The sequence below is a fragment of the Trichosurus vulpecula genome, chromosome 3, assembly GCF_011100635.1.
Source record: "Trichosurus vulpecula isolate mTriVul1 chromosome 3, mTriVul1.pri, whole genome shotgun sequence".
In the NCBI taxonomy this organism is placed as follows: domain Eukaryota; kingdom Metazoa; phylum Chordata; class Mammalia; order Diprotodontia; family Phalangeridae; genus Trichosurus; species Trichosurus vulpecula.
The window spans coordinates 157,214,126-157,239,535 of NC_050575.1; the positions used below are offsets into that span (position 1 = coordinate 157,214,126).

The 25,410-nt window shown below is 46.7% G+C and overlaps 2 protein-coding genes across 3 annotated transcripts; one reads left to right on the plus strand and one right to left on the minus strand.

Moving 5' to 3' along the window:
• Window positions 1-7,728, plus strand: POLR2C (RNA polymerase II subunit C). The gene is made up of 9 exons (XM_036750353.1): window positions 1-167; window positions 347-396; window positions 2,763-2,831; window positions 2,961-3,013; window positions 4,231-4,359; window positions 4,755-4,806; window positions 5,001-5,169; window positions 5,834-5,908; window positions 6,505-7,728. The coding sequence occupies exons 1-9, from the start codon at window positions 82-84 to the stop codon at window positions 6,647-6,649; spliced, it is 828 nt and encodes a 275-aa protein (XP_036606248.1). The 5' UTR covers window positions 1-81; the 3' UTR covers window positions 6,650-7,728.
• DOK4 (docking protein 4) lies at window positions 7,374-24,891 on the minus strand. Of its 2 annotated transcripts, none has more exons than XM_036750352.1 (9): window positions 24,470-24,891; window positions 15,609-15,929; window positions 11,456-11,563; window positions 11,105-11,219; window positions 10,493-10,612; window positions 10,194-10,383; window positions 9,712-9,850; window positions 9,146-9,269; window positions 7,374-8,953 (listed from the first exon to the last, which is right to left on the minus strand). In XM_036750352.1, the coding sequence occupies exons 2-9, from the start codon at window positions 15,672-15,674 to the stop codon at window positions 8,835-8,837; spliced, it is 981 nt and encodes a 326-aa protein (XP_036606247.1). In that variant the 5' UTR covers window positions 15,675-15,929; window positions 24,470-24,891; the 3' UTR covers window positions 7,374-8,834. The 2 variants fall into 2 exon arrangements, with proteins under 2 accessions (XP_036606247.1, XP_036606246.1); XM_036750351.1 differs by having other exon boundaries at window positions 9,700-9,850; window positions 24,470-24,656.
• Between the last annotated feature and the right edge of the window lie 519 nt (window positions 24,892-25,410).

Consider the following 25,410-nt stretch of genomic DNA (forward strand, 5'->3'; position numbering starts at 1 on the left):
GTCAGTGCGGGCGCGCAGTTGGTTGGGTGAATTACAGAGCCGAGGGCCGAGCGCGGAGGCCGCGGGTGGTTTTCGGTCGCGATGCCTTATGCCAACCAGCCCACGGTGCGGATCACCGAGCTCACGGACGAGAATGTTAAGTTCATCATCGAGAATACAGACCTGGCGTAAGGAGCTGGCAGCTTGGGGCTCCCAGAGAGTCCCGGGAGAGCGCGGGGGCTTCTTACGCGCTTTGAGATCTCTGGGGAAGGGGCTTCGGCTGGGATGCCCCCGGGGTGGCGGGGACCAGGGAGGAGCGGGCTTGGGGACCCTCTCTCATTAGCCTCTGGTTGCCTCCTCCCCGCAGAGTGGCCAATTCCATCCGCAGAGTCTTCATCGCGGAGGTGCCCATCATAGGTAAGCCTGCGGCCTCGCTGCCATGGTAACGCGCGCCCCTCCTGGGCCCCTCGATCTTTTAATAATAAAGAGCTATTCACGTTTGCCTGAGGTTTCAGGGGTTGCAAAGCGCGTTTCCCTGTAATAACCCTAGATGGTGTTTTCATTCTTTACCCCTGTTTTGCAGCTGGGTAAACTGAGGCACAGGGGGGTGAAATGAGTTGCTCAGCGTCACACGGATTTGGAGGTGGTGTGGAAGCTGGGCGTTGGGGACTTCACTTACATTATTAACTAATTGAACTATTCCTTGTCTTCATACTTCTCAGCCTGCCCCCTTCTCCCTGCTTTGTTCATGCTGTTCCTTGCCTAAAAGGCACTCCTCCCCCACCCCCTTTTTCTTTGTAGATGTCCCCTCTTTCTTGAAGGTCCATCTTAGAACTCAGATACTACCTACTCCGTGACATCTTCTGATTCTTTCTGCCCTTTGCCGGCTGAAAGTGATCTCACCCTCAAAATCCTTATGGCCTTTTCCTCATGCTCTTACTTAGAGTAAAACAACAACCACCTTTGTGTTTTCTCCACCCCCTTTTTGGTTTTAAGCTCCTCGAGAGCAGGGTAGGTTGTAGGATTTATCATATAGCATGATGCTGTCTGCATATGGTAGATTAAATAAGATAATGTATGTAAAGTGCTCTGTAAGCCCAAAATTGCCGTATAACTGTCAGCTAACATAACTATTGTTAGCCTGTTATTAGGAACCTTTGAAGTTACCAGGACGAGCCTTAGGAGAGGGAAATGAGGATACTACAGAAATAACCAATACAAATTGGAATGTAGTTAGGAGCTGTCAAAACAGAAAGGGGTGAGAAATTGCAGTGGGAGGCATCATATCTGACTGGAAGTATCAAAAAAAGCTTTATCAAGGTCAGAGCCTCTCAGACTGTTTTTATTCATTTGTGCACACTATTCGTAATCAGCCACATTTAAGCACTTAATTGAACATTAGGCTTTTACTAGGCACTGTTGTATATCTTCTCATCACCCCAAAAGTGTAAAACACAGCCAATATCTCAAGTATGAACTAGCTGGAGAAAGACTATATATATGTGTGTGTATATATATGTGTATGTGTGTGTGTGTGTGTGTGTGTGTGTGTGTGTGTGTGTGTGTAAAGCAATTAGTGAATAGACCTTGGGCCAATCACTTCACCTCTTTAATTTCCTCATCTGAAAAATACAGGAGTTGACTTGACAGAAAGGCAATGGATTCAGCGTTCAGAAAAAGGGAACCCATTTTAAATGTGTTTTATTTATTTATTCATTCATTCATTCATTTATTTTATATGTGTTTGTTAAAAGGGGTTTAGTTGGGTTTTTTTTTTCCACTTTGAATGAGAAAGTTGAAAGAATGAGGAGAGATGGCAGTTGGTTGCCAAAAAGGAAAGAAAAAGGTTGTCTTTGAAACACTTTTTTAAAAATACACAGAAAAGAACAAAAGGAAACCCAAGCAAGGAGGATAACTATGAAAGTTACATGTTGAATTTATTATATTTTTAAAAGGAAAAAGCAAGCTGTACGTATTAGAGATTCATATAGCCTCTTTTTCTTTCCTGCTTTGAATTTAGAAACATTCATTTACGTTTTAAGTGGAAAATAAACAAAATGAAATGGAGTTGAACTAGATGATTTTTAAGGTTCCTTTCCAGCCTTAGTGATCTGCAATGAGACAATCTACAATCTTCACCTCTCTTCCCTGTCAACCAAATCTTGTTCTTTCAAGGTCTACATCAGCCTGAACCCCTGCATCAAGTATTCCTTACTCACTGTAGTCCACAATGATAGCCTCTTCCTTTAAATTTTTAACATTTAAGATACATATTTATTTAACAGTTAAGCTCATAGTATTTAACACAATGTCTGGCAATAGGCACTTAATAAATATTTGTTGACAGATTGACTTAAAAAGCCCTAAAATGTGTGATGCATAAAGGAGGTCATTGTAGGTCAGAGTTTTCAGGAGATGGGACTTGAGCAGGGTCTTTTAATATGAACAAAATAAAATGAAGACCCATTGATTATGAAGGTCTCAATGAAGAGACCACTCTAGCTAGAGTAAAGGGAATATATATGAGAGATTTGAATAAGGCTGGATGGTGCTCTGTGCATAGTATGGGAACAGATTCTAGAAAGCTTTGAAAGAAAGGCCACCTCCAGTTCATTTCAATGCTCCCTGACTTGCAAATGACAGTAATGGTACATATCGGTATATGATGAGCAAGATTTGATCTTCCTCTCCAAAAGGTCAGTACAAAAGCCTGGTTGATTTCCTCTCTCTTCAGTGTGAACTCTGTGATTCAACTGCATTTCTGCCTTTTTTTTGGTCTTTAGCCATAGACTGGGTCCAAATCGATGCCAACTCTTCAGTGCTGCATGATGAGTTCATTGCCCACAGACTTGGTAGGTGTTAACTTCAGGAGGAGTAGGGGAGATGGGCTGCCATTTTGCGTCTTAGAAATATATGAGAGCAAGCTGCCTGACTTCTGAAGGGTTTTTGACCTACTTGAAACACTGCTTTGTTTTTTCCAGGATTAATCCCTCTTACAAGTGATGACATTGTAGACAAGTTGCAAAACTCCAGGGTAAGATTCACTGTGATTACTGGAGAGTATTTTCCTTGATAACATTCTTTCAAGCTGTTAGATTGTATTCATTTGTCCAGTTTTACATTTTAGTAATTCTCAGGCTTTTTCATTCCACTATCCCCATCTCCCCTCCATCACCTCATGTTCTTTAATCCCAAATTGTTGTGAAAAAGGGAACAGTAGTAACAGCTTGCCTTGTTTATCCTTTTAGGAAGAGACAGTTTGTCTTTGTGAAATTGGTTAGATATATGGGAAGACATCTGTATCTAATGATAAACGAGTGGGCAGGGGACAAAATGAAGGACTGAGGTATAGGGGAAAACGGTATTGACAAGTTATGCTAATATAAAGAAAATACTCTACTAGTTCTGGTTTGAGAAACTTTTCTTCTCTAGAGGATCCTATTACCTTGATTGTCAGGCTAAACGGAATGTGAACTTTAAGTTACCCATAAGGGAGTGGCATGTGCATATGGAGGATTAGGCTCCTTAATGAAATTTTCCAATTTAGATTTTCTGCATTCAGCAACTGCCTGTTATATAGGCTGGCTGTAGTTTATTTACAGGTTGTGTCAAATCATTTGGTTGGAGCATAGAATTAACTTCTCCATAGAAACAGTGTTGTAATAAATGATGGTTGGATATACAGGCTAGCCTAGGGGAAAAAAAAGCCTTTTGAACCCATGATAGAGATGAAATAGTACCATGGAACCTAGTTCCCATTTACAATATTGTTTTTATGGGAAAATAAATATTTGTGGTTCTGTCTTAGGATATCACCAGAGATTCTTCTGTATCCATGATGGTGCCTATACTCGAGGGTGGGAGGAATGGGACTTGGTAATGGTGAGGGGAAAGAATTGCCGTTCCTAAATACCTATCATTTTTAAGTCATAGACTACCTATCAGCCCAAAAGAATAACATCAGATCAGCCGGTACACAAAACAATGTTTCTGAGATTCTGTGATTGTACTATTTTATGAATTTAGGAACTTAGGGTTGTTGTGTTTGTTCTTCGTTTTCGAAGAGGACCATGACATCAGGGAAATGATGACATGACACGCAGTTGACTTTGATTTGAGTGAGGGAGGGCTGTGCAAGGTCACCACTTTCTCCTCCCAGAAACTTAAGGGAATCAGTGTTGGATATAGGATGCAAAATCCAGACTTAGCTCTTTTGCTTCAGACTTATTTCTATTCTTTGTCCTCCTCTAGGACTGTTCATGTGAAGAATTTTGTCCTGAGTGCTCAGTAGAGTTTACACTTGATGTCCGTTGCAATGAAGACCAGACTCGCCATGTCACATCTCGGGATCTCATTTCTAACACCCCCCGAGTTATTCCGGTCAGTGTCTAGTGACCTCCTTCCTTACAAAGGCTTCTTCCGCTATGTAAGCTCCCACTCAGAAGTTGTGATAAATTCTTCATTTCTTGTAATATTGGAATTCCAAGCATTGCCTTTTCACCTGGCTGATCTTGGACCCTTGTTAGTGCTAAGGAGGAATTGTGTGGATACCAATTGTTGGTCCTACTACAGGGAGAGCCCTTTAAAGTGCCAGTTAATTTAAACTAGAATTGTTCTCCCTGTCACTAACATGGGTGCATCCTTCTAACTATTCCTGCCATGCCATTCTTGGGCTGACTTTCTGTAGTCGGCACTTCACCAATTAAAACTTTAAATCACTTAACAAGCCAAAAGTAAGAGAAGAGCAGCTAATTTCCACCTTGGGTTCCTTTCAGGTGACATCCCGGAGTAGAGACAATGACCCCAATGACTATGTGGAACAGGATGGTAAGTGGCTTGTGTAAGAGTTCAAATACGTGTTCTTAGGGTAAATAGAAACAGAACAAACGTAGCTTCTTATCGCCGGCTTTCAGGGTAAACTTGCTTTCAGGTTTTTGTGCTCCTTAGGCTACAAGTCTGATCCAACGTCTGGAAGACTGTCTCCAGTTGCCTTTCTTGACCTAGGTTTTTACTCTCCTTAGACATCCTCATTGTCAAACTCCGGAAAGGCCAGGAGCTGAGACTACGAGCCTATGCCAAAAAGGGCATTGGCAAGGAGCATGCCAAATGGAACCCTACAGCTGGAGTAGCCTTTGAGTATGACCCAGATAATGCTTTGAGGCATACAGTCTACCCAAAGCCTGAAGAATGGTATGTTCTGCTTCTGGGTAGAGGTGAGGTGCTTACAAGGAAAAGGGAACGTGGACTCTGATCTGCTCTGATCCTTCTTGGTACACTTCTTATTTAGATGCCAGATGTAACAACCGTAAAGGTCCATAGACCTGTCGTACTCAGGGTCTTCTAGCCTCCTCTGTCATACCCCAAGCCATTCTGTGTATACTCTGGATGTATATTTTTTTCTACTTCAGCAGTCCCACAAAACATGATCCAGAGACCCAGGGAGTCCCTAAGACCTTTTCAGGAGGTCTGTAAAGTCACGTCAAAACTATTTTTGTAACACTGTAAGATTTTAATTGCTAATGCAGTAAATATTGATAAATATAACTCAAAAGCTCTTTGGGGTCCTCGATAATGTTGTAAAGGGGTCCTGAGAACAAAATTTTTGGAACCACTAATCTCCTTGATTCTACATTAGTTTGGAAATAAAGTATATTTGCTGTGCCACACAGAATAAACTTATTCAGCAAGTTAACATAACTTAGCTAGGCTCAAAGAAAAAAATCTATGTTAAAACACTTGGATTTAATCTGCCATGCGAAGGACACCCATGTGCCCCTGTATTTTGCCTACTTATTAGTTTTCCTATAAAGCATTTAAATGAATTTTGTGCTGTCATTTTCTTTGATCATCCCAGGCCAAAGAGTGAATATTCTGAGATTGACGAGGATGAAGCCCAGGCTCCCTACGATCCCAATGGCAAACCAGAGAGGTAAGAACTGTCAGCATGGGATTATTTCTAACAATACTGGCCACTCTATGTGACCTTGCATTTTGGTGGCTTCTGTTTTGGTGGTAGGGATATAGAGTTTTGCATGGAATAAGCACTAGGGGAGAAAATTCTTCCATTTTGCTTACACCTTGTGACCCAGACCCAACTAAACTTGTAGGAAGTTGCAGCTGACTTATCAATTATCAGAATTCTTGCAGATTTGGGAGCACTGTGCCCCTTAATCTTCCCAGGTCATTTAATTCATGTCCCCAGTGAGTTACTTTCTTAAGCAAGTTTTAGAAGATAATGATTTTATGATACCCTTTCCCTTTCAAAAATTTTAAATGGCATATATTTATTCTGAGGTTTTTCAGTCCACACTGAAGTATAACAGAAGATGCCCTGTGATGTAAAAAGTTTTAGGAATAACTATCTTGAGATTCTCTCTTCCTGATGTTCTTAGGTGTAGAGGATTGATCCTGACTGTAAGGGTTAAGTTTGTGATAGAAAGTAGAGTAAGCCCCAGACTCAAGAACTTAAGTCACAGGACAAAGGTGCCTTTACATTCTCTGCCTTTCCTTTGGACCCCATTCCAGGTTCTACTACAACGTGGAGTCCTGTGGCTCTCTTCGCCCTGAAACCATTGTCCTCTCTGCTTTGTCCGGTTTGAAGAAGAAGTTGAGCGACCTCCAGACCCAGCTAACCCATGAGATCCAGAGTGATGTCCTGACTATAAACTAGCAGCAGTCATTTCTATCAGAAATGGGACTCAAATGGATGGACTTAGCCTGAGCTTCTGCTTGCCACTGGAAAGTGGACTAAAATTTAGTCTGCTAAAAGTCCTGGCTAGCACATTACAGCTTTTAAGCCTGTTGCCAGTTTAGGATGTAATTAGCCTAGGAAGATAACATGGGAAGGAGAGATGAGAGGCAAGATTTTATCCTGGTCTACTCGGATTGGTCTGTTCCCTTAGTATGAACAGAAAATAAAAAGCCTTTTCCCTCTGGGCATCAGCAAAGATTTTGGAGGACGAGGTGAGTAGGTCTATCTTTATTAAGTCCTTGTCATAAACAACCTTAAGGCTATACTTGGCCAATAGTACATCTCTGCTGTTGCACCTTGTTAGCAGTGGCAGGGAAAATTCTCTTCCCCAGATTGTAGACCCAATCTTCCAGTGAGTTACTTATTCTCTGGTGGTACTTCACCTGGCTGGGTTTGAGCATGTATTGAGTACAGTGTTTTCTCCTGGGCTTGCTTTGAAGTGTTCTATTAATTTCTTACCAGTCCCCAGGTTAGGCCCACTGCCTTTTCAACCCTAAACTCCTCTAACTATAGTTTGATCACTTAGTTGAGAAGAGAAAGCAAGCATTCTTCAATATTCTCTTGATGAGAGACCCCACACCACTGGCTTCCAAGGAAAATACAACATCCGGGGATAGTTAGGTGACAAATCAGAAAAGCAAACCAGATAGTAAGGGTCCTTTATTGATGAGCAGGTTTTTTTAAAAAATCATTTTTGGCAATAAACAGCACATAATTTTCTGTCCTACTTCCTCCATGCATCACTCTGCCCTGGCCCAACCCAAGTAGCTCTGCTCCCTCAGACCATTCCAAGGCCTTTAGACTGAGCATCCTCCCCCATCCCCACCCCCCATCTTCACAAGCAAAATCTGACTTGTTCCCTCAAAGAGAAGAGAAATTGAATGAAACCAAGGAGGAAAGTTGGGCCAGTGGCTACCTCCCTTGCTCCTGGATTTGGGTGGGAGGGTCTGCTCCTTTAGCCTGCCTTTTGCCTCAACTGAAATAAATATTTACAAGAAGCTCAACTCCCCAAATCAGGACCACAAACATTTAAAAAAAAAAAAAAGGTTCCATGTGAATAGAAAGATAGCCCTTCTGCACGGTAGTCAAATAAATACCAGCACTAGAAAATCAATTGCTTTAATTGCATTTCAGCAGCATCGGCCCCATGTCAAGTGGGAAGCCTCCTGTCCTGGGAAAGGAAAGGACAAGTGGTAGAGGTACTCCCCAAGGAGGTGTTGGGGCTGGGGTGGGGGCGGGCCTTACAGATGCTACCCTGCCTGCTTATGATGTCATAATCTGACTTGGAGGACATGAAGCCTCCTTTCGAAACCTGGTTTTAGGGCAGTATACTGGGTCAGAACCAGTCAGGGTCCTAGCCCTCCTTTCCCATAGCCTCCTCCTCAAGGGGTAAGATAATGATCAGTGACCCCTCCAGCCCCAACAGGCAGGAAGGGGTTTGTGCAGAAATTGCAGTTTAGAGAGAAAGATGTCCCCAGATGTGTCACAGTACAAAACTTGCTGCTGGCACAACCAAGATGCCATCTTCTGTGCCATTCTACTAGGACCCTGGATGGGAGTTCTAGGGCTAGCTGCTTCTCCCTGGCCTCTGCCTGGGCCTGCTCATGGACAGCTAGGCTACTGGATGCCTGCTTTTGCTTGGGTTCAAATCCTCATGCCAGAGTCCTTCCAGGTTCTGGGATCTGAGGGGCTTTTCCACAGACAACAGGAGAGCAGCTGCTCCAAAGACACCAACCACTGGTCACCAGATCTTAAAATTGCATTTGTGGGTGGGGAGGGCAAAGATAAAGGGGGAAAATCCCGTTAATATAGAATTATGTAACAATATATATTAAAATCATAACCATATACAGTCCCTTGGTTGCTCTAGCCCCTCATGCATGCTCTGGTGAAGTGAATGGGCCCTCTGTTTGGGCCATGCCTGTCCCTCAGCTGAGGAAAAGGCATCTATCCCACTCGCTTTCTCCAGGCTCTCCTTCTATAGGGTAGGGTCCTGGGTCATCTGCCCCCTTGGGGAGAAATGTGAGAGGAGAGGGACCAGGAAGGAAGAAGCCTTCAGTGTGCTGCCAGTCCCTCCCTTGGGATGACATGAACTATTTTAGCATCACTGGGAAGCAGTTTTGGCCTCCTTGCTCTCTCCTGTTCCAGCCTTTGGCTTCAGCAGGATAAATCTGTTGAGAAGGTCAGTCTCCGAGCTTGCCTGAGCAGCCCCATATGCTTCACCTGTGGACAGAAAGGTAGGGTGGACTAAGGGTGGCATTCTGTGACACCTAAGTTGAGGTCACAAGGGCCTAAAGTGGCTCCTGCTGGGAGGGCAAAAATAATTGCCGACTGCCAATAATAATTTGGAAAATCAAAGATAACCTGTTAATGAATGCTTCAGATAGGACAGGCAAGGCAAGAGAAGTCACTTACCAGCAAAGCTGGAAGTCTCAGCAATGTTCTGGGACCCAGTGATGTGATGCCAGTAGGCACTCCGGGGCAGCATGGTGGTTGGTGTGCATGGATAGGAATAGTGCTCAGTACCTTTGTTTAGCAGCTGGGACAGAGAGAAAAGGAAGGCCATTAACCTAACCTCATGGAGCTAGGAGGGCAAAACATGAAAGAGATGGCCTGGGGATCTGACCTGGCATCTGCACAGGATCAAGCAACATGGGGAAGGATTTGAAGAGGCACAGACTGCCACGAGCCAGAAGTGATCTTATGGGATTATTTAGTTCAACCCATTCATTTTAAAAGTGAGGAAACTAAGGCCTAGAAAGGTTAGGACTTGTCTAAGATTATATTAGTAAGTGGTAGAAGAAGACCTTGGACTCGCATCTTCTGACTCCAAGCCTAATGCTTTTCCCATTATACTAGTGTAGAAGGCTGTGCCTCGGTGGGACAGAAAGCTGTTCCAAAGGATTTGGGAGCATGCTGGCCTCCCTTGCCTGTCAATTTAATGCCCTTCTGCTTCACCAGCCTCCCACCTTGGGCCTCACCCTCACGTTCTTCTCCATCTCCAGTAGAACCCGTTTGTGCTGCTCAGCGATTGCCAGGGTGGCACTGTGTACTCGTTGGTAGATCTGCTCCCCCTCTTGTGTCTGGAATGTGTAGAGCCCTTCACCTGCATCACACATCCTGTTGGACAGCACTAGAGCTATGGGAAGGGTGGCGGGGACCAGAAGTGTACACACATATAATGTACGTACACATGCCATGCTAACATGCATCACCTATGGCACAGGCTTGCTTTCTGTTTATTCACAGCCAAATTAATGCTGCCCCCTCCCATCCCCCATACCATAAATCTTTAACCCACAGGCCCACTGAAAAATACAGCAGAGCTCGGCCCCTTGAAGTTATCTCCTTGGTTCTGGAACCAAAATGCTTTTGGCAGGATGCTGGTCGAAGAGGTAAGTAGATAGGGGATAAGAGGACGATCTTGGTTCCGTAGGTGGGGTTAGAAGATCGGAGGCCCTACCTGCCAGCCTCAAATGTGAACCGTGTAGCATCCCGGCCATAGCGGCGCAAAGAGCAGAGTGGCCATGAGATGAGCTTTACACGAGGGTTGTGCATGTCCCAGAGGTAGATATTCTCATGGGTGATCTGTAGTTTGCATTCACCATAGACGTCCAGGTTGGGGCAGGGCAACAGGAAGACATTAAATCGATCTAGTGAAGAGGAATGGAAGGAGAAAGAAAATGGAACTGTATGGAAAAGTCACCTCTCAGAGACTTTCCTTGACCCTCAAACCCATGTATCCCAGGCCCCATACCTTACCTGTCTGTTCACACTGTACTCCTGGGGCCAGGAGGTCTGGCTCCCCCAGACTGATGTCATTGAGCCGGGCACCTAAGCATTCCACAGACAATGTCTTATACCACTCTTCAGCTTCCAGCTCTGAAACACAGATTTAAGCACCTGTCAAGTATATCCATCTGTACTTCCTATCCCTGTGCACTGGAGCCTACCACCCAAGAATTCCACCATGGAGAAGGCACTTCAGATCTCTCGAAGGGACCTGCTCTTCCTTAACACCGTCCTACCAAATAGTTTTTTCTACTCTGTCCAGTTTGCCCTTAGAGGAAAAGAGAGGACTCCTTATTTCAGTTACTACAATAATAGAATAACGGTGCCACTCCATGCCCACCCACCCATCCACCAACAGTAAGCCCCAAGTTTTATAAGATGGTCACCTGACTCTTCTCATCGGGAATCCAGTCCCTGTAGTCAGGAGCAAAAGGCTACAGCCTCTTCAGGATTCCATATTCTGAGGACTTCTCCAAGATCCTCAACTCTAGGCCCAACTAAAGCTAACCTTGTGTAGCTCCAGACCTTTCCATGGCTTCCGCTTCCTGTCCCCAGCTGAGTTCTGCTACCTCAGTCACTCACCAGAGTCACAGGTGAAAGTTCGAGCTGAGTCATCAGTAAAGATAATGGCCACAGCCTGCCGCTTTGTCTCCTTCGGGAGCCTTGTGACACATTTCACATTGCTGATCTCAGTCACCTGTATGGAAACCAGAGGAGACTAAGCCCCAGGGTCTGTCTTTCCTTCCAGGGCAAAACGGTGGCCAGAATGTCCCAGGTTCCAGTTAGATAGGGAGGAACACTTCCCCATTGTCTAGCCTGCCCCAAGGTGGAGCTCCTGGTAGAACCACAAAACCAGACTTTGAGAAGAAGTACATTAAAGATAAAAGGTAAGTATCTTAGCCATGACATAAGGGAGGTTAGTGACTGACTCACCTTGGGGCAACCTCGAAGACACACTGATTTCTCATCGGGATACTTTTCCAGCCTCTGAGGTCCTTTGCTGGAAGACTTCCGGAAAACCAGCCAACACCTTCGATAGATCTGTCAGGTAGATCACTGTGAGTTCAGGCTCAGGACAGTGCCCTAATCTAGCCTACCCCATCACTGCAGCCTGTGGAATGACCTAGCTATTTTCAGACCCAACTACAGAGGGCAGCACTTGATGGAACTCAGTGGATGAAGAGAAAACCTGAGTTGAGTAATGAAAAAACATTAACTGGCTCTTCAACTAAGCACCAAAACCTGGCACAAAACACAGATGGGTTTCCTTGTCCCTGACATAAAGAATGAGTAAGAAGCACAACCCCTTCTAAGCCCAAAAGGCAGGACAAAAGTGAGAGCCAAGGATATAAGCAACATCCAAACGGGCCCCAACAAAGGGAGCTACGAAGTATCCTCAAAACATGGACGTGGTCTCGGGCCCAGTCTTCTATTGATGCCTCCTGTTTGTATATTGCCTTCATTTCCCAATATATCCTTTCTCCCCACCCACCCACCCCCAACCCTTAAGAAAAAACTCTCAGAAATCGATCTTTTATAACAAAGAATAAAAAAGGACGAGGAAAAAAACCCCAATAAAACCAACACACCAACCAAGTCTAACATAGGTTAAATGTTTCACAATCATGGTTCTAAGTTAAGCAATACTATAATCCTAGTACCTTAATCCAGGAGTAGCGACACAAGGGAACCTTAAAAAATTGCCTTCATAAGATTATAAAAAAAGTTGATATATCTATGATTATATTGGCTTTGTCTATCAAGCTCACCAGATTGACAGGAGGAATTCAGACACCTCTTTTTGCATCCTTGGCCTTATATGGTGGCTGCAAACCTTAATACTTGATGCCGATAATGACACCCACATCTATGCAGTGCTTTACACTTTAAATGACCTTCGCCTGTAACTCATTTAAGCCTCTTGGCAGCCCTTTGGAATGGATTTGAGTAAGGATTTTGGGCCCCAGTGTGGAAATGGAGAAACTGAGGCTCAGAGAGACCAAGTGTTTTTCTAGATCTCTTGGACTCTGGTTCAGTGTCTTTCCAGTCTATGAAGCCAGCCTCTGTGTAGCTTTTACTTCAAGTCCTAACTGCCTCTAGTATTGAGATTAACCTTTCTAACAGTTCAGAGAGCCAGGGAGAAGAAACAGGATTTCTCTTCATGTGATAAGAGAATTTGAGGGACAAGAGAGAAAATGACCTGCCAAAAGACACATGGCTATGGCTGGATCAGTGGGAGCCCTAGAAATAAAATTCCTATTAACTCCCCAAAAGTATAATTGCCTCTGTCCCTCTTCACTGCTCCTATTCTCCTTATATATGAGGTTACTAAGGTCCCCTTTCACCTGGAGCTTTAGTCACCTAGAAAATCCTACGGCACTAATTCTCCCCTTGGGGGTAGTTAAGTGCTATGCAGATACAGGTGTAGGCAAACTGAAAAAGACTCCATGTAATCTCTTATGACTGGCACCAAACTCTATCCCAGCTCTCCCTGCTGTGGCCATTGTGTCCTGGCACACAGTGCCACTCCCCAGCCAGGGCTTGATCCAGGGTGGGGCATTTTTCAGGGCTCCTGGCAGGCAAGCTGGAGACTACAGCCCTGTGCTCAGCTAAGTGAGCACTAGAAGAAGTAAGTTCCCCCAGTCCATGAAGGACCATTCTCCAGGGCGACAGTAGAAGTCCACACCTGTCACATTTTGATTTCCTGTCTCAAGGACCACCAGAACAGAAGTCCATTCCTTGAGCTACCTGTCTTAGTCCATCCTCCAAGAAGAAGAAAGCCAACTGTGCCAAAGGCCAAAGCTGGCATTAGTGACCCAGATGGGCAGTCTGTCATAGTAGAAAAGAGCACCAGCTTGGAAGTCAGAACACTTCAGTTACAATAAACCTGGCTCTGCAGCTAATGTGTGTGACATATAAACATCACTTATGTGGCTCTCAGTTCCTTTATAAAACAAAGGGATTCCTGTCTAGCCCTAATACTCTATCATTCATTTACATCCCTCATTTGCCTAGCATCTAGGTTCTGTCCTCTATGTTCTAAGCAGGTTCAGTTATCAAATAACTCAACAAGGCACCTAGATCAAGGACTCAAGATTCTTCCTTTCTCATTACCATCCCCCTCTTCTGGGGTCCAGTATCTAAAACTCAGAGATCTAGTCTGCTGTTGGGAGGAAGTCAAGAATGGGAGGGCCCCCACTTTAGTTCTGCCTCCATGACAGCCATGTTCAGCCATAGGATCAGCTACCCTAGGCTGCCAATGTACAGAAACTGAAGCTCATGAAGAAAAATGGGTTGGTTCTCATTGAATATCTAGCATTTGAGGGTGGGGATGGGGTATATGCGCAAACCAGCTCAGCCAATACCACAGAGAATCACAGAACTTCAGAGTTGGACTCTTCTTGGCCTTGTACACTCCACCCCTAACCTTTGGCTACATCCAGCTCTTACCAATGACTCCCCATTCCAGGCTCCTCATTATCTACCATGTAGACTTCTTAGCCCAGGCTGCTATGCCCACTGCCGGTTCCTCATACTCCTAAGCCCTTTTGTGGGTCAGGTGATATGTTTGGAAAGGCTCACTTGTGAGCCTGAGAACCTAGCCACATTAGGTCCTTAAAATCTGGTTTACTGAAGGTCTTCCTGACTGAGAAGGAAAATGTTAAGATCTGAGGTCCAACCTCTGCCTCTAAGATGACACTGCTTTTGACTTTAGTCCCTTTGAGAGAAGAGGTAGTCATACTGGAGGTCAATGAGTTAAATGCTTCCCCCCTCGGGATATAAGGTAGGCAGCGCTAGCCTAGTCCTATTTGAAGGCCCAGTCTGTTCTACACACATTCATAAACCAGAGATCTAAAATGTGACCCATTATACATCAAATCAAATCCTAACTTGATTCCAGCTCCTATAGTCACAAAATACAGCTGTCTGTTGGCTAGTAACCAGTGCAATAAAACAGCGCTCTCCCTGCCTCTGCCAAGCATCCTTTGCACTCTAGCATACTGCCCCAAGGAGCCATCAGGATGCCACAAAACTACCAAAAAGTCAACCCTTCACCTGATGAGGGCATCTACCCCCATGAGGGATCTACCTTGAGCAGGGAGAAGGTTTTCTTGTTCTACCAGAGTGGATATACTATATTATACTATATCTACCTACAACCTGACAGAGCTAGAATCCTCTCATGAACAAAATAAGGCTTAATCTCCCTGGTTTCTCCAGTTGCCCATGTAATATAGAAAGGGGTGGGGGGACCAGGGCCTGAACCCTACTGGAGTTTTTGGAAACACAACTGCTCTTATCCTAGGACACAAACTCCCCTTGAAATATGTAGGGTATACAGGGGAGACTTAAGCTAAGGGGCTAGATAATGAAGTCAGTCCATGATCTTTCTCTCACCCTGGCTTAGGAATCCCAGTCAGTGAGACAGGGTGCTGGTCTGTCCAAATTTATCCAGGACTTGTTGAGCACAGGGCGGGGAGGGATGAAAGGACTATTTAAACAAGAGACAGGAGACCTGCTCCCCGAGGACACGGTTCATTTCATGGAATTCTCATTTACATTTAAATCAAATCAATAAGCAAAAGTATCTGCTTTTCCACACCTCCCCCACCTCCCTTCTCTTGCTTTAAAAATACACACATACACACAAGCAATCAGATTTGTGGGAGATAATGTACTTAAAAGAAAGAAAGAGTCCCCAGGGCCAGAGCAATTTCTGCCAGATCCCTCTAGATGACTGTTTTATAGCTTAGTTGCAGCCCTGGATTTCCAGGGCAAATGCCTCAGGGACAACTTTAACAATAGTGGGGGAGAGCTGGCCCCCTGCTCCAGTCTTCCCACTCACCAACTAAGTAATAACTCTAGATTTGAGCCCCAGGCTGGGGCTGATAGCAGAGCTTCCAGGAAGGAGGGCTACCAGAGAAAGATCTAGGAACAAAGTCGGAAACCAGCCCTAACCAAAAGACGGGGACCCTTTCAGCAACAAATGCAGCCTAGTTTCCATATTCCTGTATTTCTTTAGTACCTCTAAAAGACAGGTTCCTCCCCATGGTCATGTTAGTACTCCAGCCCCTGGCTCACTCACCCCGAGTTTCCTGCTCTTCATCTTCACATAGCCTTGCTTGACAATGTCATTAAAATTGGTCGCCATGGTGCTGGTACTTCCTCAGCCCCTCCCTACGCCTGGATTTGAAGTGCCTCCCCTCAAGGCTTGGATGGGCTTCGTTAAGTCCGTAGGATGCCAGGGGCAGACTCTTCTTCCCGATGCCTGCCTAGGTCCTCGGGATCAGCTCCTCCAATCACCTGTTCTCAGCCGCTCCCTCAGGCTTCCCACCGGCTCCTCCTCACCTCACCAGCCTTAGCATTGTTCTAGCAAGTCCCTTTCTGTGAGCTTTCTTTGCGCTGGCTGGAAAATAAAAAATTTGGATAGATTAGAGATAGTGACATCTTTCCCCTTTCCTCTCTCTTTTTCCCTTCCCACACTCCTCCCCACAAGCCCTTCCCCTCTCCTCTTCTTTTCTCCCCACCCCTGTTCCCATAATGATGACTGAACCATTCAGGAAAACCGAGGTAGATGCTAGAGAGGAAAATGGAACAGCCCAGTTTCCTCAGCTGATGTTTAACCCATTCCTTTGAGGGGTAGTTCCTGAAGCTCTGAGTTGGGGACCTGTGGAAAGCAGGCAGGGAGCCGGAAAGAAAGAAGCACTATAAAGGAGGTGCCTTGGGTGAGTCAGAATCGGTTAACCATTAGCCCTGCAAAAGTGTTAGCTAGAAGAGGAGTCAGGATGTCTTTCTGGTGAAACTCCTCGATTCCTTTGCCTCAACCTCTGGAAGCTATCTCTCAGGAGGATGTTTTGGCCTGGGCCCTTCCAGGTCGGTATCACTGGAACAGAGCTAGGTCAGCCTGCTCCCAATCCTAGAAGATGAGCCCCTTGCCCAAAGTTTCCCTGCAGATTCACTTGACATATTTCTCAGGTCTTGGCCTAGACATTGAATCTACAAAGATAGAGCCTTCCCTGGGTAAAGAGCTAAAATGCAAGTGTGACTTTGACGTTCCCCATTCTACCCGCCCAAAAAGAACAGGTAGAGAATTGGGAGGGGGTAGTGACACTTAGAACATGCTCCTGGTGCTGAGGTAAAATGTCATTTGTACCTTCTGCCCCCAAAGATACCTTCCTGCCTCTTCCTCAGCCATTTGGAGTGAATCGATCCCCTCCCCCAACACACACACACACCCCTCCAGCGTTCAAAATGGGGATAGCATAGTGTCAGCCTATGCTCCACCCCAAGCCACACCTTACTACTATTCAACTCAAGCCCTGGACAACTGCCAGGAGCTCCTTCTGTATACCAGTTATGGGGAAGAAGGGAAGGAGGCACCTGGATAAGGGCAAAGTCCAACCGAAAGGGGACACTCCTAACATCCATGGATCTGTCTAGGGACTAGAAAGGAGGGACTCATAATAACAACAGAAGCAATAGCGTTTATGTAGGGCTTTAATGTTTGCAAAGTGCATTACAAATGCAATCTCATTTGGCCCTCAAAACAACCCTACATTTTACCGAGAAACCAAGAGAGAACAAAGGCAGATTGAGGCTGTGATTTGCCCAGGATCACACAGCTAGTAAGTGTCTAAGGTAAAATTTGAATTCAGGGCTTCCTGGCTCTAGGTCCGGCATTCTATGCACTGTGCTACCTGCCTGCCTAAAAAGTGGTCTGGACCTAGAGGAAGCCAGCCAATATCGTCATTCATACAAGAACGAGATCCCAGACCTAGGAACAAATTATTAGGGGCTCTTACATTATTCCCACCCATACTTGGAGGTCTAAAGTCCCAATTAAGGGCCTCATCACTGGCCACAGTGAGGATAAAATATTAAATACCTGGATCCTCTCACAGAGGCTAGGTTTATACAATTCTCTCTCTATCCTAATATCACAGTACTCTGGGACTCTGAATGAAGATCCACTTCCTACTCCGTAGGCCAAAAGATTCTGTTCCAGTTTCCCTGGAGGCAAACAACCTGTTCCCTGCTCCCAGTCTTACTGAAGAGGTCAGGGCTAGGATTTGGGGAAGTGAAAGGGGCATTATCAGAACCAGGGAACAGGGCCATAATCTACAGATGAAGTCTTAGAACCAGACAGCTGATCAGAGAGAATCTCAGAATCCCTTCATTTTATACATGAGAAAACTATAAAGTGACCAGCCAAGGTCACACAATGAGTTAGCAGAAGAATCAGGGGTAAAACCCTGAGAGCGGGGTAGAATGTCCCAGGTTAAGCTCTTGGTTCTGAAATCTCAATAATAGACCTGCTCCCTCCTTAGAGATTGCCTGGTATATTCCAGCTCCCAGAACTCACTGGGGAACAGAAAGATGCCAAAAGCAAGGTCCCATATACCTCAGGGATCACTTGGTGGTAACTAAATGGCACTTAGGGGGTCAGCTAAGAGTTGTTGCTACCAGGAATGGGGTCCCTAGGGCCTGCCCCCACAGCCAGACCTGCCAGCAGTTTGGCATTAATTAATCTCTCAGAGCCCTGTCTGTCAAGTCTCTAACAAGGAACAGATGGTGAGGCCCCATTGGGCAAACTGAAACAATAGGAGCAGAGCCAGTGAAAGCGACTGTCTCTCCCCCTTCACCTTCCATCCAGGCCTCTCTCTCTGTAGGGCCCCCATGGCCTTCACCTTCCTTTTCCCAGTTCCTTCCTTCACCACCCACCTTCTTAGCCTCTCACTGCTCCTAGCATTTCCCATCTTTTGGGAATCACCCACACCTAAGCCACTTTCTTTCCTCCTGGTCTTTTATAGGTATAGATCCTATATCCTCCTTTGCTATGACCCTGTCAGGGCTGCTTTATCCTATGTAGGGAGGGTTGGTTCAACCCAATTTCCACCCCACCATTTCTATATTCTGACTCTTACAGGAGCAGTAAGCAGATGCCTGTGAAATACTCTTATCATGGTGGGTCCAGACATTAGGACAGTATCCACCTGACAAAAAAGACCAAAGTCCTGAAACTTATCCACCCACTGAGGGAATAGCAAGATCAGATATTTGTTGGGCTTTTCAAACATACAACATTCTGTTCAGAGCCTAAATACAGAGACTGATCCCTTTAAAAAAAAAAAGATTGGCTGGGCAGTAGGTCTGAGTGTTTTAAGAGCTCCTGTCCAGACTACAATTTGCCCTCTTAGGTGTTTGTAAGACCACCATAATTCCTTCTGCCAGCCTAATGCAGACATTCTCCTTCCCTCTTCTCCTTTACCTCCTACAAATGTATCAATGATATTTCCACAGAAAATCAAATAAGTGTCAGCAGACCAACTCTCAGGAGCAACCCTATACCATCCCTATACACAGCCCGGCCCTTATAAGCAGTTCTACAATAATAAACTAGTGTGAACAGCCCTGACTCCAGGAGAAACCCTACAATAACAAGCGAACATACAGTACTAGTTTTATCCTGGGGTACAACATAATTCTTGTCCCATCCCCATCCAGGTCCAGTGAGAATTAATCTGAGAATCTGGAACCCTGAGGACTGAAGGGAAAGGAAAGAGAGCACAGATAAAGATGGAAACACAGAACAGAAGGGGAAGGAAATGAAGATAGAGGAGCTGGCAATTATCACTGAACAAAAGAATGAAAGAAAAAATTCCAACAACAACAGGAAGAAAAGAGAGAGGGGTGGTGAGAAGAAAATTCTTAGGAAAAACCTCAAAATGAAGGAAGGAAAAGAGAAGTCCTGAAATGTGCATAAAAAAGGAGAAAGAAACAGGTCAAGAGACTAATGCAGTAGAGAATAATGCAAAAAAAGCAGAAGGTTCAGATCCTCAAGCATCAGAAATCTAGGAGGAAAACCAGCATTGATGTGCTGTGTGAACTTGAGTGGTCACTTTTCCTTTCTTAAACATGGTTTCCCCATCTATTAAATGACAACTTACCAATTAAACACTTATTGAATCCCCCCTGCCCTCTCATAGGTGTACAGAGATCATAGGATCATAGATTTAGAGCTGGAAGAGCTGAAAGGGGTCATCTAATTCAATCCCCTCATTTTAAAGATGAGGAAATGGGATGAGGAAATGGAGGCCCAAAGCCTCTACACAAGTAGAAAGTGGCAAAGCCAAGATCTGAACTATTCTAGATCCAGTATTCTTTCCAGTGGACCACAGTGCCCCACAAATGGCATAGATCACAACTACAAAGTGCTTTAAACACTTTGGAGAAAACATATTAGATATTACCAAATTTTTCATTCTTCATACTTTCATTCTTCATACTTCCCATGTCCTGTTTTTATTTTGTGGTAACATCTTGTCTTAAAACACCTTTAACCACCATCCAAACTAAGCAGTTGTGATTTCTAGTTTGAACACCAAGATGGCTCGGTATGTATGTGTACAGAGCCACCATGTCACACAGGAAGTAACCAGTGATCAAACCAGCTCAGTAATTTATCCAAAGCCACATAGGGACCCAACTCCAGAGTGAAGAGCCCAGGACCTCTGGTGATCCCAACTAGAAAGTCAAAGTAGGAAGCTCCAAAAGCAGCAAAAAATGAAGACACCTGCTGCATTGGGTCACAGCTGCCCCCTCCCCTTTCCCTCTGCTGATGTACCAAAGGACTGTGAAGCTAAAATTCTCATTCTCCAGGGAAGAGCAGGTGCCCTAGCTGGGAGAGTAGGAAGAACTCACCTGCTACCAAGCTGAGCAACCCTGAAGAGGGTGGGAGGAGACCTCTCAGCCCCACCTGCCACACATAAGCTCAGCTCCAGTAGGGCACCCCCCCTCCCCTTCCCCTGCACCTGGATTCTGCCTGGAAACTCTGAAGCTTTGTCTCCTGAACAAACGCCACTGGCTCAGGAGCCCAGCATGTTAGCAGCCAATAACAAAGCAAGCTGAGACCCAGGCCTCTCTCCCCACCCCCACCTGCTGGACAGATCCGATCTTATCAGGACTTTATGGAAAGCACCACCTAGCTCTCCCCAGCAGGTCCCCACCCCAGACCAGAGATCTTATCAGCATATTTTCTCCAGCATCAGGAAAGTTAAGTCACCTATCCGGTTATCTGCTAGTCTGGTCCTCTCTGGGAGTGTGATTTTTATCAGGGTCTGCAACTAAGTCTGAGCAACCTATACTCTCCTTTGGGGAGCCGCAACCTTAAAATAATGGGAGACTTAACAAAGGTGGCAAAGATCAAATGCCCATGGGAGTGCCAATCAATAGGAGAGCAGAACCCGGAAAGGATCTGGAGAATGAGGAAACTACAGCAATCAACACAAATCACCCAGGTTGCCAGTCTGCACAAGCCAGCAATGCTTTGGGGCTGGACAAGCCTTCCTCCTCCTAATAGTTCCCTGACACTAATTCTACCCTTTCCTAACTTATTTTCTTCACATATTTCTTTGCCTTTCAGAGATCCTGGCCAGGCCATTGGGTATCTTAGTAGTGTACTAAACCTGGAGTCAGACAAGGCCTGAGTTCAGATGCTGCCTCAGATACTAGACCTTTGACCCTGGGCAAGTCAGGTAACCTCTGCCAGCTCCTTTTCCTTTTCTGCAAAATGGGGATAATAATAGCACCTACCTCACAGGGTTGTTCTGAGGATCAAATGACAACACACATCTCAAAGATAATGCAGATCTTAAAGCAAAGCGCTTTGCAAAACTTAAAGTGCTGTATATATGTTAAGTAGAGACTGGAGCCTCGAATCTCTTTAGCCCTTTTCTGCCCCCATCTCTCTAAGCGTACCTGGTTTTGTTACCTGGATTTGTACCTAGTTCATTGCCTTATGTAGAGCTCTTAGATTTCCTGGCAGGCCATAAATTCCATCCTGCACTAAAATTGGCAAACTTGTGACTCAAATACCACTCAGTCCCAGTAATCATGGGTTCAAAGCTACCTCTGGTGCCCTCCACCTGGCAAGATCTCTGCCTAAGCAAAGTCCGGGCCTTGTCCTGCTCCCAGCCGCACCTCAGCCTGGGGTCTGTTTCGGTGAAGTCATACCCAATCCAGTTTGCTGGGGCTAGAAAGTCTGGGACCAGCTACTACAAAAGGAAAAACTGATTTGAGGCCAGATCTTCTGCCAATGGAGGGTGAGGGTGAAGGAGGAAGGTAGGCTCTTACAAAGTGCTGGGAGCAGCAGGGGGATAGAGTAGGCTATGTATACTGCCTTTGACTCAGTATGGAAGATTTTTAACCCCAGAAGATCCCATTGGTGTTGCATTCTCAGGCAAGAAAAGAGAAACAAATTATATGGAGGGGCTGAGGAAAGAGGGAGGGTGCTGTTGGCCATGGCCGGGGTTTGTTTTGAAGGGGGAGCTAAATTTAACCTTTGGTCTTTACTCCCAGACCTGATGATTCCTGTCGCCCTCTCTGAAGGGAGCCTCACTCTTCTTAATCACTGCAAGGAGCCCCAGTCTGAGGGGCTCAAAGGGCTCTGATTCTCCCAGCCCACTCCACTTTGGAACCAGGGAATTCAGCCAGTTCACTGAATTTTTCTACAGGGTCTGTTAGATCCAAACACCCCGAATCTCATTGTCAGATGAACATTCTATCAAGCACAGGTCTATAAATGAACCTTCCAACACATGGAAAAGTCATCATTCCTCAGGGCCCCCAAATTCGAACAGAAATTTGATATTTCTGTCATGACCCGGATTTCTGCAAAAAAGCCTATGCAACTGTAATCTCCAAGCACCTCACTTAAGGCTGAGGAAGGATACTAAAAATCCAGAAAAGGATTGGGTCTCTGATCCCCCAAGTGCCTGGGACTGTAGACCTGGACCCATCAAATGTCTTCTGGGATTGCTTCACAACAGGAATCACTAAAAATCAGGGGTTAGAAGGTAAATAGAGAAAAATTGAGGAGGAAAAAGGGAGGGAATCATACTACAGGGGAACTGACAAGTTAATTGATGCTCCTTTGAGGAGGGGGAAACAAATTTGGAAGGGAGAGTCTGAGTCAGAAAACACCTTCACTTTTAGAGCTATTTTTTGGGAAGAGGGGGTCCAGGAGTAAAAGTTAGCCATTGGGAACAATGTTAATTGGGGTGTTGGGGCAAAGAAAAGAAGCACAAAGATATAAACTTACTTTATGGGGAGGGGGGAGGGAGCTGCTAGGGATGACCAACAAGCAAAGAGCTGGGAGCAGGAGAACCTAGAGCTGGCAGGTTAGCTCTTGCTCCTTTAGGGTGGGGCACTAATTGGGGTGTCAGGGTCAAAGAAAATAGCAAGTAAAGGGTGGGGGTTGGAGGATGGGAGAGATGGCAGCATCCTCAAAGCCTTAGTCCAGAAGAGAAGACACAGTTATAATGGAGGGAGGGAAGAGGGGAGGCAGCTAACAAGTTAGTTCAAGTGCTCCTAGGAGGTCTGACCGGAGTGGGGAGCGGCAAAAAAAAAGTTAAGTTTGGGTGATTCATGGATTTAGACCTGGAAGGAGCCTCAGATACCATCTACTAGTCTAACCTTATTTTACAGAGGAGGAAATTGAGTCCCAGGAAGGTTACATGAATTTTCTAAAGTAAATTAGTGGCAAGTAGCAGAGGTAGTATTTGAACTCGGGTCTTCTGACTCCTCCCACAATACCACAACGAATCTGCAGAGGAGAGAAATAGTGGGGTCCGCTGTACTCCTGTCCAGCAAGTAAAAGGCAGTGGATTGCTGCCAAGGATTGTGGGGGTCCCCAAGGCCCAAGCCAAGCAGGGTTGAAGTGGTCATAGCACCGGGGCTGAGAGTAGCGGTCAGGTTAAACTCCTGCCCCTTTGGGTATGAGAGGCAATAAATAGGGTAAAGATAAGAGGAAACATCAAAGTGCGTAGGGAATGGGGGTTGGAAGAGGGCTTGATGGCAGGGTCGCCTGCGTTCCAATCCTGTAGAGAGGGTACAATCTGATGGTGGCCACTTGAGCCAAGGTCGGAGGCGGGGGCCATAGCAACAGCTCCCCAGAGGAACGGAGGGGGCACTAGGGAAGAATGGGACTAGGGAAAGGAATGGAGAGAAGGGGTTCAGGAGAGGGACACTCTAGGAAGGGAGAACCGGGAAGAGGGCTTAGGGGGAGGAGGTGTGGAGAAACGGGGCATATGGGAAGGGGCTCAAGAGAGCTCGAAGCGAGGAGCTCAAAGGGAGAGTTGTCAAGGGATTGGGGTTCGTTGGGAGGGTGGGGGTAGAGAGCCTGAGAAGGAGGCTAGTGGGGAGAGGGCGCACAGGGAGGAGATTCAGGGGAGAGGTTTTAGGGGTGGGGGTTCGTGCGGATGATCAGGGAACAGTGCGCATAGGGAGGGGATTCAGAAGAGGGAGTTCTTGAGAAGGTTCAATGGAGAACTCAGGGGAGTGGGCTTAGGAGGGTGAGAGCACAGAGATGGGGCTCAGGGGAGGGGACTCTCGGGAAAAGGGCTCGGGGAGAGGTGCAGAGGGAGGGGCTCAGGAGAGGAAGCTCACACAGAGGGGACTCAAGGGAGGGGGATTCTCGAGGCTCGAGGGAGGGGACGCACAGAGAGAAGATTCAGGAGAGTGGTCTCAAGGGAGGGGGTTCAAAATAGGGAGATCGAGAAGGGGCTCCGAGGAGGGGGTGCGCAGGGGTGCACAGAGAGGAGATTCAGTGGAGGCATCTCAAGGGAGGGGGCTCAGAAGAGGATGCACACAGAGAGGGGGTTTAGAGGAGGGGGTTCAGGGGCGGGGGCGCACAGGGAGGAGATCCAGTGGAGGCATCTCAAGGGAGGGGGCTCAGAAGAGGAAGGGCACAGAGAGGCGACCCGGAAAAAGGGATTCTCCAGGAAAGGATCGGAAAGGGTTCTCGAGGAGGTTCAAGGGAGGGGACTCAGGGGAGAGAGCGGACTCCGAGGAGGGGGCTCGCTGCCGGCAGCTGGCAGGGTGCCCCCTGCTCTCCACCCTGTCCCAGGGGTTCTCCCTCTCTCCCTCCCCCCTTCCTTCCCCACTCACCTCCGCGCTGCTCCCGCCCCGGCTCCCGCCCCGGCTCGTTGGGGCCGCAGTCCAGGCACATGCCCGCTTCATGGCGCTGCCCGCGGGCCCATCTGGGCAGCGGCGGGGGTGGCGGCGCCGGGCTGGGACTGGGAGGCGGCCGCTTGTCCGTCAGCCCGTCTGCCTCCCAGCCTCCCTGCCTGCCCCGGCTCCCTCCTTTCCCAGACGTCGCCGCCGCCGCGGCTCCCTAGGAACCGGCCCGCCCCGGCCTGGACGCCGTATTCCTCCGAGCTGACGGGCCGCCACTTTCCCCGCTGGCGCTGGCTCCTTCCTTCCTCCTCCCCAATTCCCCTACGTATCGCCTCCTCAGCGCCCCCAGGTCCCCGCCTTGCCGCCGCCCCAGCCTCCCACTCTGCTCCCCTGCTCCTTACCCAACGGTTTCCTCAGTCCGCCCCCGGCTCCCTCAGCTTCCCCTGCAAATTTCAGCCGTGCACTCCCTCCCCAGCAAAACGCCCGCCTCCTGGCCCCTTTGCTGCTCTATCACCTTCACCCCCCACCCAGGTCTTCCATCACCTCTTCAGGCAACTCCCTCCCCACCTCCTCCAACGTCCTCCGAGGCGCTCCCAATAATCCACACCCCAATACACATCTACCTTCAATTAAGCACCTAGTTTTTCACGCCGACTTCTCAAATCGAGCCCTCAGCCGCTCTCCATTGTTTCACTGCTCCTCAAACTTCCCTCATTTCATTCATTGCCACTGAATATACACGTACTTCGACCTCATTCTTTCACGGTCAACACTCCCCAGTCCAGGATCTTCAGAGCAGCCAGCCTAATTCAGCCTCTCACATTGTAACCTCTGCCCCTAATGCTCAGATTCACCACAAAAAAGCCACTTTTCTTGGTCCAACTTCTCACCCATCCAGTTCCCAGAGGTGAGAAGATTCCTCGTTTATTTGA

Bases quoted from the DNA above. Each gene is read 5' to 3' on its own strand.
- POLR2C (XM_036750353.1), top strand. From the start codon at position 82: ATGCCTTATGCCAACCAGCCCACGGTGCGGATCACCGAGCTCACGGAC. The intron at 2,832-2,960 runs GTAGGTGTTAAC...TGTTTTTTCCAG, and splicing joins GTTCATTGCCCACAGACTTG to GATTAATCCCTCTTACAAGT. The intron at 4,807-5,000 runs GTAAGTGGCTTG...TACTCTCCTTAG, and splicing joins TGACTATGTGGAACAGGATG to ACATCCTCATTGTCAAACTC.
- DOK4 (XM_036750351.1), bottom strand. From the start codon at position 15,674: ATGGCGACCAATTTTAATGACATTGTCAAGCAAGGCTATGTGAAGATG. The intron at 11,564-15,608 runs GTGAGTGAGCCA...TCTACCTGACAG, and splicing joins TGAAGAGCAGGAAACTCGGG to ATCTATCGAAGGTGTTGGCT. The intron at 9,270-9,699 runs GTGGGAGGCTGG...TCTCTGTCCCAG, and splicing joins ACGTGAGGGTGAGGCCCAAG to CTGCTAAACAAAGGTACTGA.